The sequence below is a fragment of the Ambystoma mexicanum genome, chromosome 6p, assembly GCF_040938575.1.
Source record: "Ambystoma mexicanum isolate Mex_15411 chromosome 6p, UKY_AmexF1_1, whole genome shotgun sequence".
Classification (NCBI taxonomy): domain Eukaryota; kingdom Metazoa; phylum Chordata; class Amphibia; order Caudata; family Ambystomatidae; genus Ambystoma; species Ambystoma mexicanum.
Window position 1 is genome coordinate 1146912117 of NC_090935.1, and position 20808 is coordinate 1146932924.

Sequence of the window (20808 nt, forward strand, 5' to 3'; positions counted from 1 at the left end):
TTTCGGATCGAGGTAGTCAATTTATTTCTCATTTTTGGCGAAGTTGCTGTCGGTCGGCTCAAATTGATGTGAGACTATCGACCAGTCACCACCCTCAGACCGACGGACAAACCGAGAGGACCAATCAAACTCTGGAACAGTATTTACGCTGCATGCTGCAACAAACTGAAAAAACTTGGAAAGACATCCTTTGGATAGCCGAATATGCCTACAATAACTCTGTCCATTCGGGGAAAAAACCCCGTTTTTTCTTTTGTACGGCAGTCACCCTCGAACCTCGGAGTTGGATCCCCTCCAAGATCTTGAAACACCTGCAGTAGACTACCTGCATTCTACAATCACCCAAGCCTTTAAGGAAGCTGTTTCTCACCTTCAAAGGGCTAAAGAACAATACAAGAAAGGAGCAGATCAACATCGGAAGGAAGCCCCTCAATATCAAGTAGGGGATCAAGTCTGGTTATCCACCAAATATCTACCTCTAAAAGGGCCACGCACATTCAACCCAAGATACCTTGGTCCCTATTCCATCACTACCATAGTAAACCCAGTAGCGGTCAAGTTGGACTTGCCCCCGCACATGAAGATACATCCGGTCTTCCACGTCTCTCTATTAAAACCCGTGCAACCTCAAACCCGACTAACTAAATCTCCAAAACCTATCCTAGTTGATGGAGAACTCGAGTTTGAAGTCAAAAGCATTCTGGACTCTAAGATCTCCAAATCTAAACTATTTTACCTAATTGACTGGAAAGGCTACGGCCCCCAAGAGAGATCCTGGGAACCTGCTGAATATGTCCACGCTCCTCGCCTAATCAAAAGATTTCACCGAACATTTCCTGACAAGCCAAAACCCCCGGAGAAGCCCGGTTTGGGAGGGGCCTTGAGGGGGGGTACTGTCATGATCTCTGCTTCCAAAAGGTCAGGGTTTTCCCAACTCCCTTGGAAGCAGATCCATAACCCAGGTTCCGAGTGCCAACCAGTCCCAATTGGGACCTTTTGGACCCAGTCCTGGCGCCAGTGGCACCAGGCTCATAAATATGCCCAGTCCCAGCGCTGGAAGCGCCGGGCTCATAATGCTTGGGTGGACTTACCTGCAGCAGACCATGCTGCTTACTTGCCTGCCAGTTGAGCCTCTGATCCTCTTCTGTTTGGAACTACTTTTCCTGTTGGGTGGGGCAGGAGCCACTCCCTAGATTCAGAACACTGGAACTCTTCTGGAAAGCAGGAACTCTTTTCTTACCTAGGCGTGGCTGTGGAAGGAGACACCTAAGCACTACAGGAGGCTATTTAAACCACACCCGATGGATGAATCTTGCTTTGCGTTATTCTGCATCCTCTGCAGCAGAACGCTCATCGTGTCTTCTGCATCTGATCCTGGGCCTAAGGAAAAAGGCTTACCATCCTGAATCCAGTCTTCAGCAACACTTATAAAGACAAGAAAGCCAGGTTAGCATTACGGTCTTCAGTGACAGCTCTTCACTTACATGGTCCATCGGCTGTCACCAACGCCTCGGGCTGCATTCCGGCATCTGAAAGACAAAGGCTTACCTACTCTTCGTGCGCTCCGGAAGTCTTCACACTGCATTCTGGCATCTGAAAGACAAAAGCTTACCAACTCTTCGCACGCTCCGGAGGCCTTCGGCGCTGCATCCCGCATCTGAAAGACAAAACAAGGTGCGATTAAAGACATTGGGGAACTTTAATACTCACGTGCCATTACTCCTTTCCACATCTAACCCAGTGGGTATTCCGGCACCCTGCAGCCGCTCCGAACTTGTACCTGCAAAATAAAAAGACAGTTAGAGCGCATCGTGAAGCAGGCAACAAGCGCTTACTTACGTGCTTCCAGGCGCTTCTATTCATCACACGGGCTCCACCTTCAACTCACTTCAGCCCGTCATCCGCCATCGCCGGAACCCTGCAAAACAAGAAACATCATTACTAAAGACTTTAAAGACATTAGAATTACTCGAAACTTACCGTTCGTGCAGTAAACGACGGACAGCAGTCCTCTGAAGTCAAGAGGCCTGCTCCCCTTATCCAGTGAAGAAACTGGTTACAGCACCCTGCCCCGAGGCAGATGGAGAGCACGGCGTTCACTTACCTAAGGTGAGAGCGTTAACCTTTGGGGTTCTACAGGAGAAGAGAAAGAGAAGAAGAGAGAGACATTCAATAACCCAGTTCCTTAATCCCATATTTTCTATCTGCAGACATCTTACCCTTCAAGTCAGACATACAGTGCACAGAGGTCCAGCCCAAAGAGCCAGCCGTGTGTTACACATCACCTTTGCAGATACGGTATACACCCAGTCAAGACCGGCGCCTCTACGGGAATCAGGTGAGCGTTACACATACTAGCGGGGGAAGGTGGGTGGGATGTATGGAGGAACGGGAACTAAGGACTATGAGTACTCTAGTCACTGTAGTAAGTAACTTGAATTACTCATACGTCCCATCTCCTTTCCTTCATCCGTGTGGGTGATTCCACCGAACAAGACAAATTGGTGGTGCTTTGATAACCTTCCTCATGCTTAAGAAGAAGCAAAAAGGGTTTTGAGAACCGCCTGAACAAACTCTGGGAATAGTGCTTAACAGAACACAGACGGAGTGACCCACGTAGCTGCCTTGCTAATGGCTTCCCAGGAAGCGTGTCTCTGAAAGGTGACCACCATAGCCTTGGTCCTGCCTGCGTGGGCATGAATCCCTGCGGGAACAGTCTTACACATGGCCACATAAGCCTCCAAAATGGCCTGCACCATCTAATGGGTTATAGAGCCCTTGGACGATTGGGTGCTGGGAGCTGAGCACCCGAAGGTGATGAACAATGCCTCTGATTTCCAGAAAGATCTCATCTGGGAGAGATAAAACTTGAGAACTCTTCACAAGTCTAGTGATTACAAAGAACTTTCAGCCTCCGATTGCGGGTTCGGAAATAACAAGGGCAGGCAGATTTCAAGTGGAACTGGGAGACCACCTTGGGCAAGAAGTTTGGATGAGCGCAAGATGAGCTTGTCATTGTGGAAGGTGGTGAAGGGCACACACGATGACAGGGCCTGCAGCTCACTGACTCTGAGTGCAGAAGTGAGTGCCACCAGCAGGACCGCCTTGAGAGCCACCAGGCTCATGTCCACTGACGCCATCGGCTCAAACGGTTTACACTGTAAGGCTGCCAGCACTGCGTTGAAGTCCCAAGTAGGGTGTGGCCTATGCACTGGAGGAAACAGCCTGGACAAGCCCTTGAGGTGGGCCTTAACCACCGGATTGGACCTTGAAAAGGTGTGCTCCGGAGAGTTCTTGCAGGCCCCAATGGCCGCCAACTAGGTGCGACATATATCGACCTGTACGCCGGACCGATTCAGGTGTGCGGAAAAAGGCAGCACATCATCCAGGGAGCAAGTGAGGCAGTGAGCCCAGTGGCAGAACCTGAAGCACTTACTCAGGTTTCGTGGCCACTTGTATGATTTCCCAGTTGCCGTCCAAGAACTGAGAGTAGTGCAGTCTCAGTTGATAAGGAGCCAGGCCGAGAAAGGGCAGCCTGGCTGGATTCGGGTGCGCCCCCGCCCCGCTCTGCTGAGTGAGGAAGCCCCTGCTGGGGATCAGAAGATGGACAGGCTCCTGGGAGCACAACTGCAGCAGGTCTGAGACCCATGCCTTAGATGGCCAGTGTGGGGCAATTAGGATGAGGCTGCAACCCACAAAGTCCCGAAACTTGCAGAGGGTTTGCTGGAGCATCGGAGGAGGAAATGCATAGCACCTGCGCCCATGCCAGCAGAGTTCCTAACACCTCCCCACCCATGAAGCGAAGAGGGGCAATTGGAATTCAGAAGAGATGCGAATAAGTCCAGTTCCGGAAACCCCCATTTCTGGAAGAGGGGCAACAAACAGTTGATGTGTAACTCCCTTTCATGTATGTTGAAACCCAGGCGGCTGGGCTGGTCTGCTTCCACATTGCTGTCCACCAGGAGATGGACAGCTGAGATCCATCTCCCCTCCAACAGGGTCCACTCTCAGATTGACACTGCCTCCATGCAAAGGATGGAGGAGCGGGTCCCGCCCTGCAAGTTCAAGAAGAACATTGTTGTGCAATTGTCAGTCCTGACCAGGACCACCTTTCCCCTGATGACTGGCAGAAAAGCCCTGAGTGCAAGGCCCACTGCCATAAGGTCCAGCTGATTGATATGCAGGAGAGCCTCTGTCCTGGACCAAGCTCCATGGATCGTATAGCCATGCAGGGTAGCCCAACTGCCTGTGACAGAGGAATCCGTTGTCACCACCAGAGTAGGCTCCGGCTGAGTAAAGGGGGCTGCCACTTCCACATTGCGGTCCATAAACCACCAGTAAAGATTTGGGAGGAGGGACGGGGGAATAGGCAGCCTGTCCAATTGCACCCCCGTTTTCTGGTCCCAATTGGCCGCCAGGTGGAGCTCAAGGTATCTCAATTTGAGACGGGCATGCTGCACTGTGAGCATGCAGCGCGCAACTAGGACCAGAAGGGGCTGGAACCTACATGTCGAGGTGTTCGAGTTGGCCAGCAAGTGTTGAATCTCCTTCCAAAGGGACTGAAGCCTTTCGATCATGGGGAACACTCTCTGGACCGTTGTGTTCCATCAAATTCTGAGGAATTCTGAGTTCTGAGGAACAGAAGGTCCCAGAAAGCGGTCAACTGTGACTTCCGCTGGATGAGGGAAAACCCCAGCTGGTGAAGAACATCCGCTGGTAAGAGTGCACCATCCCCTCTGGTGAGCTGGCCCTCATGAACCAGTCATCCAGATAGGGGTATAGGTTGTGGCCCTCCAGGCGAAGGAGGCCAGCACAAGGGGCCTAAATTTAGGCCGAACGGCAGCACCCTGTACTGTACTGCAATCGTGAACCGCAGGAATCTCTGGTGCGGTTGGTAAATGGGAACGTGAAGATACGCATCTTTGAGGTTTAAGGTACACATCCAGTTCTCTGCGTACAGCGACTCCGCAATGTGTGCTGGGGTGATCATCTTGAAGCGTTCAAGAGATAAAGACAGATTGAGGAATGACAGGTCCAGGATTACCCCTCAGGTCAGCCTGGTTGTTCTTGTCGTTATCATCATTGTTTCCCCCACTTTTTTGCCACACGGAGGGGACTCCAAATCTTGCAGCTGAGGAGTAGCAGGGGTCAACACCTGGTCTGCTACTGAAGGTGGCTGAGCATTGACAGGTGACTGCGCAAGGGGAGGCGTTGGTGGCACTGGGGGTGGAAGGCTCGGAGGCACCGGTGGGGCCTGTCCCGGAGAGAGAACAGGCTGCGGTACCGGGACCGGAGGAGGGCCGAGAGAAGGGGGCCTTGGACGCATGACTTGTGGGGATACTTCTTTGATGAGGGGCCTGACATCTGAGGAGAGCACATGAGGAGGAGGAAGCGCTCAAAAAAACTAACTTCACAAGCCACCGGGTTACGAGAGGGCACACAACCATCTGCTGCACTGGGCCTTCTCTCCTGAGTGAAATACCAAGGACCCTGGGTGGGGTATCTGAACAGCTAGGAGGCATAAATGTAACCCTGTGGGGACCACCCGCTGGAGCCATAGTGCTCGACACCACTCCCTGAGGGAAGAGGACTGGAACCCCCCCGAGGGGCCCACTCGGAGAGCGATGGGGCAGCCTGAGATCTAGAGTCAGGATCCAAGATGGCCACCAGTTGTGCAGGCTCTGCCAAGTGCCTGTCTGCCATTTTTGGGCCTTGCACCACACCCTGGGCGTGAGGGCGCAAAGGTCCCGCACTCCGTGCAGGATCTGACATAGCTGAGGACTGTTTGTTACCTGACCCTGAAGCAAAAGCGCCGAACTCAGAGATGGCTCTTCTAGGCCTAGAAACCTCAGCCAGTAGGCTTGTAATTAAAATGCCTTGCGTCATGACCTCAGAAATGGCTCTGGTAGGCTGTAAATCCTCCGTTGGAGAGCTGATAGTCATATGGGGCCGTGCCTCAGGCTGCCACCTGGAACCAGAGCTCGAGAGCAAGAAGAGCAAGAGCTGCAGTGCCCCTCAGTGGATCTCCCGGAACAGCCCCTCAGCTTGGGAGCCAGTAGCCTTGACGTCCTCAGGTTTGTCCAAGGATCGCCCGGAAGAGCGCCTGGGCCCCGCGGCTTGGGAGCCGGTACCCTTAACGGCCTGAGGTTTGCCGCCAGAATGAACCGATGAACCCTTCCAAGACAGAGGGCCTGGGAGGAGTCTCTGTGTTGGGTGGCCTTGGAAAACAAAGGACCTACCTTCTCTTGATGCAGGGTCCTGGCGACAAACTCCTTTAGATGACTGAGTGGTGGATAATGGAAGATCTCTCTCCAGCTGGAAAGACAATTCTTCAAGGATCGATGACCAAGAGAGCTGCAAGCTGCACACGCATTCCAGTAGTGGTTGGGCCCAGGCACTCAAGGCAGAGCACATGGGGGTCCGAGGCCGGGAATAACTGATTGCAGGATGCACACCTCGTGATACCACCTGCAGCTAAAATGCGCTGGGGAAGGCAAGACATTGAAGGGAGGTGAAGCAATTCGAGAAAATAAAGAACCGGGCGCGTGCAGCAAGTTAAAAAAGTTACTGTGTCCAGCTGCCAGGTCCGATACCATCTGTTCGGAAAAAGGGACTGGGGTGAGGTACCAGAGTGTGGGGCCTTGGGGGCTTTCCCCAATGCCGGGGCCGCACCTCTGCGCGCTATGCTAAATTAAAGGTGTAGCTCATTTTTCCCTGCCAAAGGTTTTGGTACCGTCCCAATGTTTGGGGACGCCCAGAAGGATGGAGGAAAGGGGACGAGTAGGAAGAGATTCATCATCTGAAGAAATAGGATGCGCTCTAGCTAGAGCCGAGGAAATATCACCATCGTAGAGGGGGCAGAATGTAGACTTTGCAGGGAAGGAAGAATTAGAATAGCTCAAAGACAAGGAAGGAACGGTAGAAGAGGAGGAGGAGGAAGAAGAAGAAGAAATAGAAGAGTGAAGTAGAGAGATTTTGGAAATAAAGTGACTGGTAAGCTCTGATTGGTAAGAGAGGATCAGGCAAAGGAGGAGAAAGATTTGGTTCAGGTTTTGAAAATGGCAATGAGGGTGAGAGGCAAGTGAGGAAAAGGGAGAGTGGAAATATTGTTGCTTAGCAGAAAGAGGCAGAGAATCACAAATGGAGCGAAGAGAAGACAAAGAGGATAAGTCAGTAGCTGTCCCGGACTTACGCCAGCACCTCTCAACTTGGCAAAGGGATCGGCGAGTGGACCGAAGAGATGGTGACATCCAAGGCTGAGACGGCGTGTGAGATGGAGAAATAGCAACAGAAGGAAGATGAAGATCAATGGACTCAGACAAAGTCTCAGGCAGAATAATAAGCTGAGAGCGAAGAATAACTAGAAATACAGGAGACAGTTAAAATGAGAGCTGTAGAAAAAAGGTATAGGAAGATGGCGATGAGGGAGGCGAGAGCGAGAGAGGAAAGGAAACAGAAAGAAGAGAGCAATCAAAGCAATAGATTGGGAGAGCAGTAACCATAGCAGAAAAAGTTCAGAGCTGAATTGGAGATTTGGGACTGGGCCTTACATAACTCATCCACATCAGGAAAGAAAGGAGATACCTATCAAAACTCGAAACAGCCCTGTTACCACCTCAGGTACTCAGTCCTCCTTAACTGTTAGTGGTCCCTAATTTTTCAAGAGCAAGTCCATGCATATCTTCTCCAAGGAGCTTTTCACCCCTTGAAGGCTATTCCTAAGGCACCAGGACACGGCTGCCAGCAGAAAATGCCTAGGCCCCACGACGAGGGGAAAAGCTGAATTACTGTCGATCTCAGTGAGATTATTTCTACACAATCTGCAGGCTTGGAATTTACTGTTTGGGGGATACATTGGATTATGGTTGAAATATATATATTTTAATTTCTAACATCTACACCCCAAAGCAAACTGCCTATGAGTGTGACCAAATAGCTTGAGGTGACTCTGAACAGAGAAGAGGAAAATAAATCAGGAGTATAGGAACATGCTGGGTGCTAATTGGAATGTCAGACTGTCTGGAATAGGAGAGTATTCAGTCGAAGGAAATTCCCATGCTCTGGGCCTGCACAGTGCATCCTCTCTACCAACCAAAGTAGTCAGCTGATCATTGATCTGGAGGATGCTAAGTTTAATGATTCATTTGGCGTGAAGGGAGGCGTTAAGGAAGGCAGGCATTTCAAGCACCCACATGTCTGACAAGCATCTGGACTAGAACCCTGATCCTGACTGTGACCAATGAGTAGACATCCAAGGCGGGCTAGAGTGCTTCAAGTCTTCAGTCCAAACCCACACATAGGCCCTCATTCCGAGGTTGGTGCTAGTCATGGCACTCTTAGCGCCATGACTAGCACCAATACCGGTACCGCCACCGACGTGGCGGTATGGGGCCTTACCGGTCCATTCTGCCCTTTGCGGGACCGGTAAGTCCCCATTTGAAATGCCATTCCCCATTCCCATTTGAGCCCCATAGGGCTCAATGGGAAGGGGGAATGCAGCAATAATGGTACCGTAAATTACGGTACCGTTATTGACCCCGGTATCCCTTTGCGGGTCCCACCTTAATGCCTGCTAAAACCAGGCGTTAAGGGACGGAACCGCAAAGGGACCTCGGAATAGGGCGCAAAGAGATTACCGGCACCAGTGTTATTACCGGTGCCCGGTATCCCTTTGCGCCCGGGTCGTAATGACCTCCATAGAGACACATTCTGAACTCCTTTGTGAGAGGCAATAGACCTTGAGCAAGAAATAGAAACAAGAAGGCAAAGTTCTCCATACTGAGATAGTGTGTGAAAAGACTAGCACTAGTTCCAATTCTTACTGATCTGTGTTAAAAAGGGACCACGAAATGTAAGGGGGGGTGCAAGCATGTGTTCTAGGAACACGCAGGATGGAGGTCTTGAGCGACCCCCGCCTTAAATGCTTTGTACGCTTAATACATGTAATGTTTAGTTGCGCCACACATTGTAGCAAGGTTCCAAAGTGCTTTGTGGAGGATTCCTTCTGTTTAATGTGACTAGCCCCTCTACTATTTACCCTTACCTTGCACTTCTCTGGCTTCAGTCGAAATGACAATAAAAGATGGAATGATAATGAAAAGATGAAGGTTGTAAATTTAGAAAAAGCATTTTCTATAAACCGGCGGGATCCATTTCCTCTTTAGTGCTAAGATCTTTCACTCCTGACTTTGAGCCAAATCCCACAAGACTTTCCAATTGCCTGCAATGTGGTTATATGTGCTTTGGCATGACCCTGTTTCCTTGTACATCCACAAGGTGTGCAAGTGACGTGAATGGATTGTCTGTGCTGCTCATCTCCCAAGAAACAATTTGCATTTGCAGGTCTGAATCAACTAATCATGATCCTGAAGAGGCAGTCACAAGCGGGTAACCAACACAGTGAATTTGATGCATGACTGAAAGTTCTGTGATAGTTGTGGAGCAGACAGACTGTATAAAAACTCCTGAACAAAATATTGTGATTAAAGTAGAATACAGAACACCACTCAGGAAGATCTCCCTCTATAGAGAGCATCAGTTTCTGTTGTATCAGCATGGACCTCTCAACATTAATGGGCATCACGCGGCCACACACGCGGGGACACACACACGCTCTGAAGGTTCACTATTAAAGATAAAAATGTCCTCTGATTGTGCTAAAAGTAAAGGCCAAGTTGGGTAGATACTGATGCTACGTAGATTAGACATCTTGCACAATATCATACAACTGTACAGTCAATGTTGTTACAAAGTAGCGCCTACCAGCGAAGAGAGGGACATCCCGTTGCTTTTCATGTTAAATTGGTTCCCAGCGATAGCCATCGCCACATTTTGATTAATTGTGCTTGGTGATTCCGGCTCCTCGTCTGGGCTACGACCCCTTCCATTCTTTGCATCTGAAACTGAATCACGCGTGGACAGGGTGCATCAAGACTCACATTCTTCTTTATTGACAAGCAGGATGAAGAGGGTTTATGGATTGAATGTCTTGGCAGAGTGCAGTGTGGCCTACTGGGGTCTGACGCAGCTGGAATGTGTGTAAAAAAGGAGGAAATAAAAAATAATCTACCTGTGAAATCGTGGAGCTGTGGCATTGCATCCAAGATGATGCCAACCAGTGGGAGGTAAAGGGCAGCAATTCTGGTCTTCAGTTCCGGTTTCAAACACCGAGGGTCTAGGTCATGGGAGCCCAGCAGGTTGTGTATGGCGCTGATTGCTTTCCTCTGCACTTTGCAGATCCTAAGTACAGGAAAATAAGAGAAATATGAACACGCCTGGCAGATTCTGATGGGGTTTCACTTTAAGTAAGAAAAACAAGATTTGGCATTTTGATGATTTTCTCTGGAGCTTTTGCAACCTGTGCTTCTGTAAGCAAGACAGTAGGCAGGTACTTAGGGATAAGGGACTCTGAGGTGCACTCTCTGGGACAGGTGTGAGGGGTGGACCTGTAAGAAAAATGGAGACAGTGGGACAACAATCCACACAATGGTAGAATGACAGGAGACGAGTTGTGTCACTTATTGAGCATCTCTGAGTTCCCAGTGGGCGAGCCTACAGTTCTTCCACCAGGAGTGCATATAGGAGCCATCTCCAGGCTCCTCCTTTTTCAAAACCAAACACATTGCAATAGAATACAATGCAATAATATAGATGACTAAAATTGCATTTTCAACAAAGGAATAAATATCCAACACAATTTTAGTGCTTTGAAATCCTCTTTAGTGGGTATATTTGTATTTTGGGGGTTTAGCAAATAGGGCATCAAATAAGACAGTTCACCGACAATTTCTAACCCTGTAACACAAAAGCAATATCATTTAAAGGCTCAGGGCCTATGTTAAACACTTTTCTGAAGCATAAATAAGTCTGCAAAATATGGAATAATGCATAACAGGTACTTACAGAATTAAATAAGCTTCAAAGAACTAAATAACCTTAAGCTCCTCCCCCCACTGCGTATACATGCAAAACAAAATTAGACAAACAAATAAATACTCCAGGTTTTAAATAATGCGTTGTATACACCCTGGGTCCCTACATAGACAAAACCCTACCCTTAAAGTCAATTTGAACTAAAAGACAGCTGCAGTTTGTCAAACATAAAAAGTAGAACACCAATAACAACCTTAGAATGCCCCAAAAGTGAAACATTAAAATAAATGCAGCATTATGTGTCCTCAGCACTACTTGTGTCCAGGATACTGGACTGCAAGAGGCAGGCTGGATGCTTCTGCAGGCTACTGACGGTGAAGGCCGGTGGGGCCTCTGCTCAATCTTCTCCCGTCTTGGTACTTCCGTCCCTGGCAGGGGCACGTGGATGCTGAAAGATTCACAGAGGCTGGTGGGGCTGGGACTCTTTTCTGGGAAGGCTTCCTTTTCTTGAATTCTTCTTCTATGCTGAGCTTTTCCTTTCTTTTGTGAGACAACCAACTCTGACTTCCCCTGAGACATGCTGGCGAAGCTCCCTTCTCTGTGCAAGCGCTGGGGCGCTCGATGACTGCAGAGCCCCTTCTGAGCCATAAGAATGAGCATCGGTCTCTTTTCTCCGCCCTCTTCTATGTTGCATGCGAAAGTAGATTTAGAGATGCAGAGAGCTTGTGCACACTGCTCTTTCTGGACAGGAGTAGTAGACCTTCTCAAAGTGTTGAAGGCTATGGCCCAAAAGGAGGAAGAAGGCAGACATTAATGTGGAACCCACCTCGAAGGCAGACAATAAGGGCCCTGGCTGGTTGTTCTAGTGTACTGAGTGCGCTTTCTTTTGGGGTTCTACCCTCTGTTTAGTCAGGCTCTTTCTGGATGGATCTTCCTGCCATGACCATGTCAGTGAAGTGCAAGGCAAACTTGGGACACATTTCTGCTTTTTGTATCATCCAGAGAGTAATAAATCTGCAGAGACTATGGGGTACCTTGTATTAGGGCCAGCAGTCTGGGTACTTGTTAATGGAAATTAGAGGTGCCCCAAGAGGAATTCAGGTGTGCGCTTTGAGAATTTTCTGTTGGTCTCCCCATCATGTACAAAATGGGGAGAAGCGCAGTACGCCCTTGAGTTTTTTCCTTTCCCTCTATTTTACCCCTTAACGCAGGTGGAATCTGGATTAATGCGTGGATGCAACGAGTCTTCTTCCTTCGTCCGTGTGTACAGGGCTCTACATGGAGAATCATAGGCAGCACATGGAAAACAGGGTCTCAATTTCTGGTGAGCGCTCTGAGCGCCGAGAGCAGATCCGTGGAACCTGGAGTGAATTGTATTCTCTTCAGTACCAGGATCACTGGGGGTGGGGGTCTGACACACAGCTCTCCCTCTTGCCTTTGTCGTGGGAGCGCCGCAGCAGCGGGTCTGTGGCAGGAGAGCGCAGGTGTATGCTTAAACGTGTGCACTGGAGTGCCAGGTGGCTAAGAGGCAAACAACCCCACTGTTGTCTTCTCGCAGGCACTTATTCTCTCTCCTTCATGCCACATTGTGGAGCAGGCAGCAGTCTACCTTTATGGGAGGCACCAGAATGGCACAGTGCCACCTGAAGACTACAGCACCTCCCAGGGCCTATCCTTCACCTTCTCTGGTATAAAGAGTGCAGAAGTGCTTTTCTCTTCAGTCCCAGGGTCACCAGGAACATGGAGTCTCAAGGCATGCTCCCTCTTGTCTTGGTATGGAAGGGTGCCAGTAGCCGCTCCTTGGGTAGGGATGGGTGTAAGCTTACATGTGGACACTGGAGTGCAAAGTGGCTAAGCGGGTCTGAACTACCTCACTTGGGCCCTCCAAGACACCAGGGAGCGAGGAGTTGGCAGCTACTTTCTCTCTCTTGTTCATGCTGGAAGGTGCAGCAGGAAGCTGCCCACTGTCATAGGATGCTTTTGGCCCATAAAGTAGACCCTTATCTTTTCTTTTTCCCCCTCATTGGTGGCAGAACCATGGCACATCACAGAGCCCACCCTTCGTCGGCTTTTCGGTTTTAAAGAGCAGGATTCAGCTCCCTTCGGGAATAGAGAATAAATGAAAGGGCACCCCAATAGAGAGGCCTAAAACTGCCCTTCTCACTGCCTGACGGGGATTGCTTTGAAAAGCTGTCCACTTTCATGGAAAGGCCCTCAGATCTCTCGGAAGTTTTTTGGGGGAAAAGGAATTCATATGCAGCCAAGCGGCTGCACTAGTATTACTGTTCTCTAAGGGGTAACAGTCATTCTTGCAGATTACCTGAGGAAAGATCGGCAGCCATTTGATGAATAGGCCAATCAGGTAAGTAAACGTTTATAAAATGTGGCTGTGTTTACAATGGAAAACAGATTATGTATCACACTTTCAGGTTACAAATTAGACTGTAAAACACTTCAAATACATTAAGATAAAAACACTTTCACGTTCGACATTTCCATTCTACATAATAAATGTATTGTCAAAGTGGCAATAGTGTCTGTGTCTTTCTAGTATATCAACAGTGGCCAAGTGCTGAAGCTCAAGTTAATTGTAAAACCACAATTGGGGGGCGGCGGGGGTGGGGGTGCTGTTGTGCATAAACGAAGATGGCCGACTGAAAGTGGAGCTCCGACGCACCGGCATCAATACACGCCTCAAATCCTTAATCAAAGGGTTCGTTATGCAGTGAATCCGATATGCCCACACTGTAGATATCCTGTGCTACCGAATCGTTTTGGTGCCCTGTCTCCCGCGGAGCTCGCTGTAACAATACTGGCCCTGAGCCGCTCCGCCGACCTTGTGCTCCTCCTTCCATGCAGTGAGGGCTTCCGAGACTGGAGAACGCGATGCAGCGGCTGCACTAGAGTCCTGACGGCGACATTGACTCTGCTGAAGACCCCTGCTCGGGAAGGTGCTCCCCTCCCGGATTGTCCCTTTGGGTGAGCACCCAGGTCGAGTTGGCCCCAATTGACTTTGTGAACGCCATCCCTGCACTGGGCCGCAAGCTTGCCGCCCCCTACCCTGGCAGCCTGGAGACTACACTGCCTGGCCTGGGCGGCTGGATTGTATGTCCCCTGCGATGGGGGCCCTGGCATTGCAACCTGTAACTGCACAGCGACTCCTGAGGTCCTCACAATAACTGTGCCCGCGATCAGCACAATATTCCCACATACTGTGGAGAGCGGTGCTGCGCCGGAGCCGCCAACCCTGATCCCTCTTGATTTGCAGTGGGTGCCCCTGAACCTGGGCTGTCTGGATAGAGAGGCGCTGCATCTGTGCTGGACTACGAACCCCGCCCTCCCGGGCAGCCTCCGGCCCCAACTAATTTCTAAGCTTCTGGACGCAGCGCCTACGCAGGAGAGGGGAGCATACACGGCACAAGGCCTTTAGGTGCACACCATACTACACTCTCTGCCTCCATTACCCACACTGTTATAAGTGACAGCTGTTGTAGCCCAGTAAGTGCATTATCTTCGCACGCAGCCCCTGGTCTCTCCCCCCATGGATTTCCTACATTCGGGCCACCATCCCGGACTCCTCGTGTACTGTTGTGGAAGCCCACAGATCTGTGCAGCCTGTGCGCGGAGCCACTACATCTGTGCTGGACCACACATTCCCACTTTCCTCAGCAGAAACGGGCCTGCTTGTGTGTGGTGCTGCAACATCTGTGCCGGACTACACACCCCCATCTTCCTAGACAACCTCATGCCCCAACTTCTCTCTGGACTCCTAGACACTACACCTTCACAAGTAAGGGGACCATAAATAGGCTGATTACCTAGCTGAGTGCACTGCACCAAACCCTCTGCTTTCATTGACCGCCTGAAATAGAAGTATATAAGAAAAGGACAGTGAGGTACCTGGTGCGGCTAGTGCACCCCAGCAAGCACAATATTTCTGCGCCTCACCTCTGGAGCCACCCCATCAAACTTCCATGCGGCCGCTTGTCTGTTTATTACGCTAGGGGCATAGATCAACCAGTGTCCCTGTGGCATCAATATCAGAATGCACCCCTGGCCGCGCAGTACTTCCTACACCCTCAACGCCTAAAAATACCAGGGCAGACAGAGCGGGCCCACCTACTGCATTAGGCACCATCAGATACTAAATCTACAGCCCCGATTCCTGCCAACCTCCTGGAGGGCTCTGGTCCACTTTACCTGTTAGTTACATTGCTGTCCTGACCAGGCAGGTGAAGTGGCTTTACAAGCAGTGTCAACCGCACTCAGCCTGCTGCTTAACTGAGGTGTTGTACTACACAAATTACCCCAGCTGTTGCTCAGGCAAGAAAGTGGAATACTCTCTGCACCTACTACAACACCACTCTAGTGTACTGCAGAATACCTTTTGCGGTGAATGGAACCTCCCTTACATCTGACACAAGGGCCTCTCGGACAACTCTACTAGCACCGCTGGCTGCTGAAATTCACACTTGCAACTTAGTGACAACCTGACAGGTCCTGCAGCCGTTGGCCAAATACTGCTACCGCTTCTACCGATCCTGCCCTCTTACCGGTTGGCATACTACATGACCCCGGCTGTGTAGCAGAGAAACGATGACCAAAGGAGCTGGGAAGAAGCAGAGTTCGATAAACATGTTTGCTAAAGCTACGCCTAAGGCAGTAGATAGTGCCGATGCTGCGGAGAGCAGAGCTGGCGGGGTGTCGGAGATGGGTGAATCCAACAAGCTCCACCGGGTCATGGAATAAATGCGAGAGTGATTCACCGCCATCCACACAAAACTGGACGATATGAGTGGCACAATCAGCTCAATAAAATCTTGAATGGAAAAATCAGACACCCGTATAACGGAAGTTGAAACAAGAGTGGGCACGACTGAAGACGAGGTTGCAGCGCTTAGAGCAGACGTAAACTCGCTCTCGAAACAGGTGCTGTCCATTGGCAAAAAGAATGAGGATCTTGAGACACGATCAAGTCCCGATCAAGATGCAACAACCTGAGGATAATAAAGATACAGGTGGAAAACCTAGCAGGGTCAATGGAGGAATTTATTGAACTTTCCTTGCTCCCCTTGTTGGACACCCTGAAATTATCACCACACTTTGCAATAGAAAGAGTCCATCGCACCCTTGCGCCCAAGCCTGGTGCTCCACCCAGCCCTATCATAGCCCGAGTCCTTAACTACTGCGACAGGGACACACTACTATGGGGAGCCAGAGCCAAGGGTGAGCTGCTACTGTCCTGACTTCTCGGTCACTGTCCAGCAGGAGCGCAAGACTTTTAGGGCCATGAAGAAGAAACTCTGCGACCTCAATGTGAAATATGCTATGCTTTACCCAGCCAAACTACGAGTTGAACACAACAAAAAGTGTACTTCTTTACCTACCTGAGGACGCAAGGAAGTTCTTAGATGATCACTTTCCTGGCTGACTGCAGACAACATGCTTGCTGGCACCCCGGTCACTCTTGTTGGACGATTTCCGAAAAGACTGGCGATAAATACCTGTATACCCAAAGGCATTTCCCCTGATGCTACCGTTGGCAATTTCACAATTTTTGCTCTTATATACTTGGGAAATATGCACCCATAACCTGTTTGTTTGAAATGTAAGTCAGGCTGTGTAGATGCCGGGCCAAGGTTGGCAGACAGCCTCCCATGCAAAGTTGCAAATGTTTTTGGGATGTTGGGGTAGGGGTAATCATTCCTCTGATTGGGGGAGGGCTATGGGTGGAGGATGGAGGTTGTGGGTTGGTTATACGAAATATGCTTGACATGCGTGAGAATTTGATGATAGAATGCAGTGCCATACAGTTAAGGCTCCATTGCACTACTTGAAACTGGCCCCATTAGGACACAAGGCCTATTCTATGTTCCAGTTTGATGGGGGTTGAGCCGTTGCAATTAATGAGCTGGAATGGGCGTGGTCTGGGTAATCCGACCAAAATGCGACGCTTACAGCTATATACTGGGCGGCATGGGGTGCGTGTCCTGTTTTTACAGGAGCCACATGCATTGACCGTGAGTTGTGAAAAGTTTGCCAGAAGCTAGGGCAAACAAAGATATTTTACCTCTTACTTGACTCAATTTAGGGGTGTTGTGACCCTTATCCACAGTCCATACCGTATGTCCACAAGCAGGTGCATTTAGATCCACTAGGGCGCCATGTACTGCTGCAGGGTATGCTAAAAGGTCAGGAAATAGTCCTGCTAAATGTATATGGACCAAACATCGATGAACCAGAATTTTACTTGGAAGTGTTCGAACTGCTGGCGCTATACCCCCTAATACCAGTACTGTGGGGCGGCAACTCCAACACCATAGTGGACGTAGATCTTGACAGGAACGGAAGTAGGCCTCGTCAGTTGACCAGGGCTGCCCAGATGATACGACATGGCCTAGCTGAACTTGAGATGATGGATGCCTGGAGGATGCTCAACCAGACAATGCGCATATACTAATATTATTCTACAGTCCATGATTCCCACTCCCGGATAGACGTGTGGTGGCTATCCGGATCCCTCATAACTCACCTTGGCGATGCTGACATATTGGCCAGAACCTACTCCGATCACTCCCTGATCACGCTGACGCTAACACTGGGGGGGACACTGGGTACTAGAAGAGTATGGAGGTTTTAACTGCACGCATTACTAGACCCTGTTTTTGAGGCCAAAATGGGGAAATGTGTAGAGGAGTATTTTGAGATCAACATGGGCTCAGTAGGTACACAGGCAACTCTACGGGAGGCTTTCAAAGTCTACGTGCGCGGTATGGCCTGGCCACTGAGCCGAGTCTGCTTAAGATGATACAATGGGACATTCACATTAGCGAAACCAACCTGAAATGGCTGGAACTGTGGTACACATCCACACCTAGTGCTTCCGCCTTGGGAGACATTATGGTTAAACTCAACAGATTGGGGAAACACGCTGACAGAGAATTGAAGTTTCTGGACAATCCCGGTTTGGCAAGACAGTATGGGGAGGGTGAGCGACCTGACAAACTGCTGGCCAGGATGGCACAACAAGTGGGAGGAACCCACCATGTTCCGATAGTGCGTGACGCGTCCAGCACGCTTGTACACACCACATCCGAGATCACCAAGGTGTTCCACTCATTTTATGCCGCACCACATGCCAACTCTGACACGGTGACTCTCTCTGAAATAGACGTATATTTAGACAATTTGCCACTATCAGTGCTTTCTGACGAGACCCGGGAGATTGGATGGGCCAACCCATTCCCTCAGACAAGATCTCTGCCGCTATCAAGTCCCTTCCACCCGGAAAGACCCCCGGCCCGAATGGCCTCACTATGGACTTCTTCAAACACTTTAAATCCCTTCTAGCCCCTCGTTTGACTGCTCTATGGGAAGAATCCTGTACATTGAAAATGCTTCCACCCACATTATGTGCGGCCGTGATCGCATTTCTGCTAAAACCAGATAAGCCTGCCGAGTATTGGGAGTCCCTCATAAACTCAGACATCAAAACATTCGCCAAAGTCCTTGCCCTTAGACTCGCCCCTTACATGAGTTAATTGTTCTTCTGGACCAGTCTGGTTTTGTTCCAGGCCGCTCCGCAGCGCTCAATCTAAGGCCCCTTTTCAACATTTTGGCACAGATAAGCCCATAAACACAAGCTGTCATAGCTGCCCTTGATGTATGAAAGGCTTTTGACTCGGTCTCCTGGCGATTTATGTGGGCAGGGCTGCGAAATGCAATGTTGGGCCCTGATTCAAATCATGGGTACAATTCCTATACACGTTTCCAACTGCTAGAGTTAACGTAAATGGATCTCTCTCGCCCTCCATAGTCATTTGTAGCAGCATCCGGGAGGGATGCCCATTATCTCCCTTAATATTTGCTATTATGATGAACCCCTTGCAGATGCGATCCAACACAAACACGCCCAAAGGGGGATTAGACTCTTACGCGAACCTGAAATTATCTCACTATACGCAGATGACGCGCTACTGTTTGTGCATGACCCTGCACAGAATCTGGCCCAATTATGCAGGATGTCCAAAACTTCTGGACCCTGTCTGGGCTCCAGGTCAACTGCGCCAAATCTGAGTTATTTCCCCTCACCGACACTACTGTCGCCCCACGTGACCTGATGGGATTTGCCTGGACTCCCCATAAAATTAAATAACTTGGGATTGTCGAAACGTGACACCCAATGCTGATCTACATCCGCAACTGCGGGATATACCTACCCCAGCTTTTTAAAATTATTTTTTTTATTCATATTTTTGAAGCTCTCACACAGCCCAGGGGCATCGAGGCGCTGTTACAGGAATATGTCTTAGTTGCGTATTTATAACACACTTAATACCCAGAGGTTTCTAAGTGCGGACCCGGGATCAAACCTGTGTTGCTTTGTGTCGTCTTGTTTCCAAGGCGAGCACATTGCCACTGAGCTCCTCCTGGGACAAGCCTATGGGCAAGCTTCGTGTAAGGGCGAAGCTCCCTCTCACAATAGATGGCCGGATGGCACTCCTTAAAATGATCACCCTGCCGAAGCTACTATACTACTTTTTGAACATACCAATTTGGCCTGGCACTGTGTTCTTAGAAACACTGAAGGTGGCGTTTAACAATTTCATGTGGCACACAGGAGCAGTCAGACATAAATGGGATACGTTAACGAAGCCCTATGCAAAGGGCGGACTCTCCGACCCAGATTTTGAAAAGTAGTGGATAGCGGCACAGGCATACTACGCTGTCTAATGGTTCGACGCTAACACAAGTCACCCACATGTCAAAATCGAACGTCTTGCGGCAGGCGCTCGCGATGTGCATTCACTGATATTACCACTGATGTGGAAAGACCCTACAGTCTGCAACCCTAGTGCTGTGACGTCGCTGGCCTGGGGCAAAATATGGAGAATGTTAGACAATCCCTGCCCCTTTCATGGGGACTTGCCATTAAGGAATTTTTTTCCAGTGTTTCCTAAAATAAATAAAGTATTTGCACGACAATGGGCATTGGAGGGCTATATAACCATGAGGGATGCCTATAACATGGGGTCCTTCATTACACTCCGAGATCTGCTGGGACCCATGCAGAGACTGTCCTCATGCTGGCTGCAATACGTGGGGCTCCGCCAAGCTGCCAAGGCGACTTGGCTGGAATTCCCTACACTACCCCCTGATGAACCATTGCTGGATATCGTTATGGGAGGCACGTGGCAGAGTACACGGACCTATGACTTGCTACAATGCCGTAGCAACAAGTCACTTATGAAGCTCTGCAATACCTCAGCCAAAGATCTAGCTATAGAAATTACAGACGAGATTTGGGAGGACGTGTGTCTGCAGACCCAGGGTGTTTCCTTTAACTGCAGGTTTCAACTAATACAATTCAAGGCACTGCACAGTTTTCACTACACCCCAGCTAGACTGCACCTCTTCTCCCACACACAATCCGACCAATGTCCCAGTTGTCACTCTGACGTGGCGGGTTATCTCCACATGCTCTGTGATTGCCCCGTACTGAGAGCCTTCTGGGGGTGGAAGGGGCGGTTTGTGATATATGTCTGAGATATTTGGTTGTACTTTTGAGCCCAACCAACTTAATTGCTTGCATCACAGGTTCTAGCAGCTGTGATGTGGTTTTCACAAACTGTTGTTATTGGTGTCAGGGCTGGCTAGAGTAGTAATCAGGAAGACTTTGGCTGGCGTAGTAATCAGGAAGAGTTTGTACATAGAATTAACATTGTGGTTGCCCAAGTCAAGATGGAGAGAAAGAAACTTAATCTGATTGGTTTAAAGAACAATAGTATGTTTGGTTTGTCTGATTGGTGGATAGGATAATGGGTTGGATTCTTGGGAGGTGAGCAAGATCCTAAACTGCCTTTCATCCATAGTAATTCAGTGGCTGGTTGTGTATTAGTTAAGCTCCTTAAGTAAGGCCTTTCAGAGTTCAGAAGA

General features: G+C 49.6%; 1 protein-coding gene across 2 annotated transcripts in view; it reads right to left on the minus strand.

Annotated features, from left to right (window-relative positions):
- DOCK8 (dedicator of cytokinesis 8) overlaps positions 1-20808 on the minus strand; it is a 1170453-nt gene that overhangs the window by 259767 nt on the left and 889878 nt on the right. For both annotated transcript variants that reach the window (XM_069625758.1, XM_069625759.1), the window contains 2 exons: positions 10070-10239; positions 9763-9902 (listed from right to left, as the gene is read on the minus strand). In XM_069625758.1, coding sequence (XP_069481859.1) covers positions 9763-9902; positions 10070-10239 — 310 coding nt within the window. The remainder of the gene's footprint in view (positions 1-9762; positions 9903-10069; positions 10240-20808) is intronic.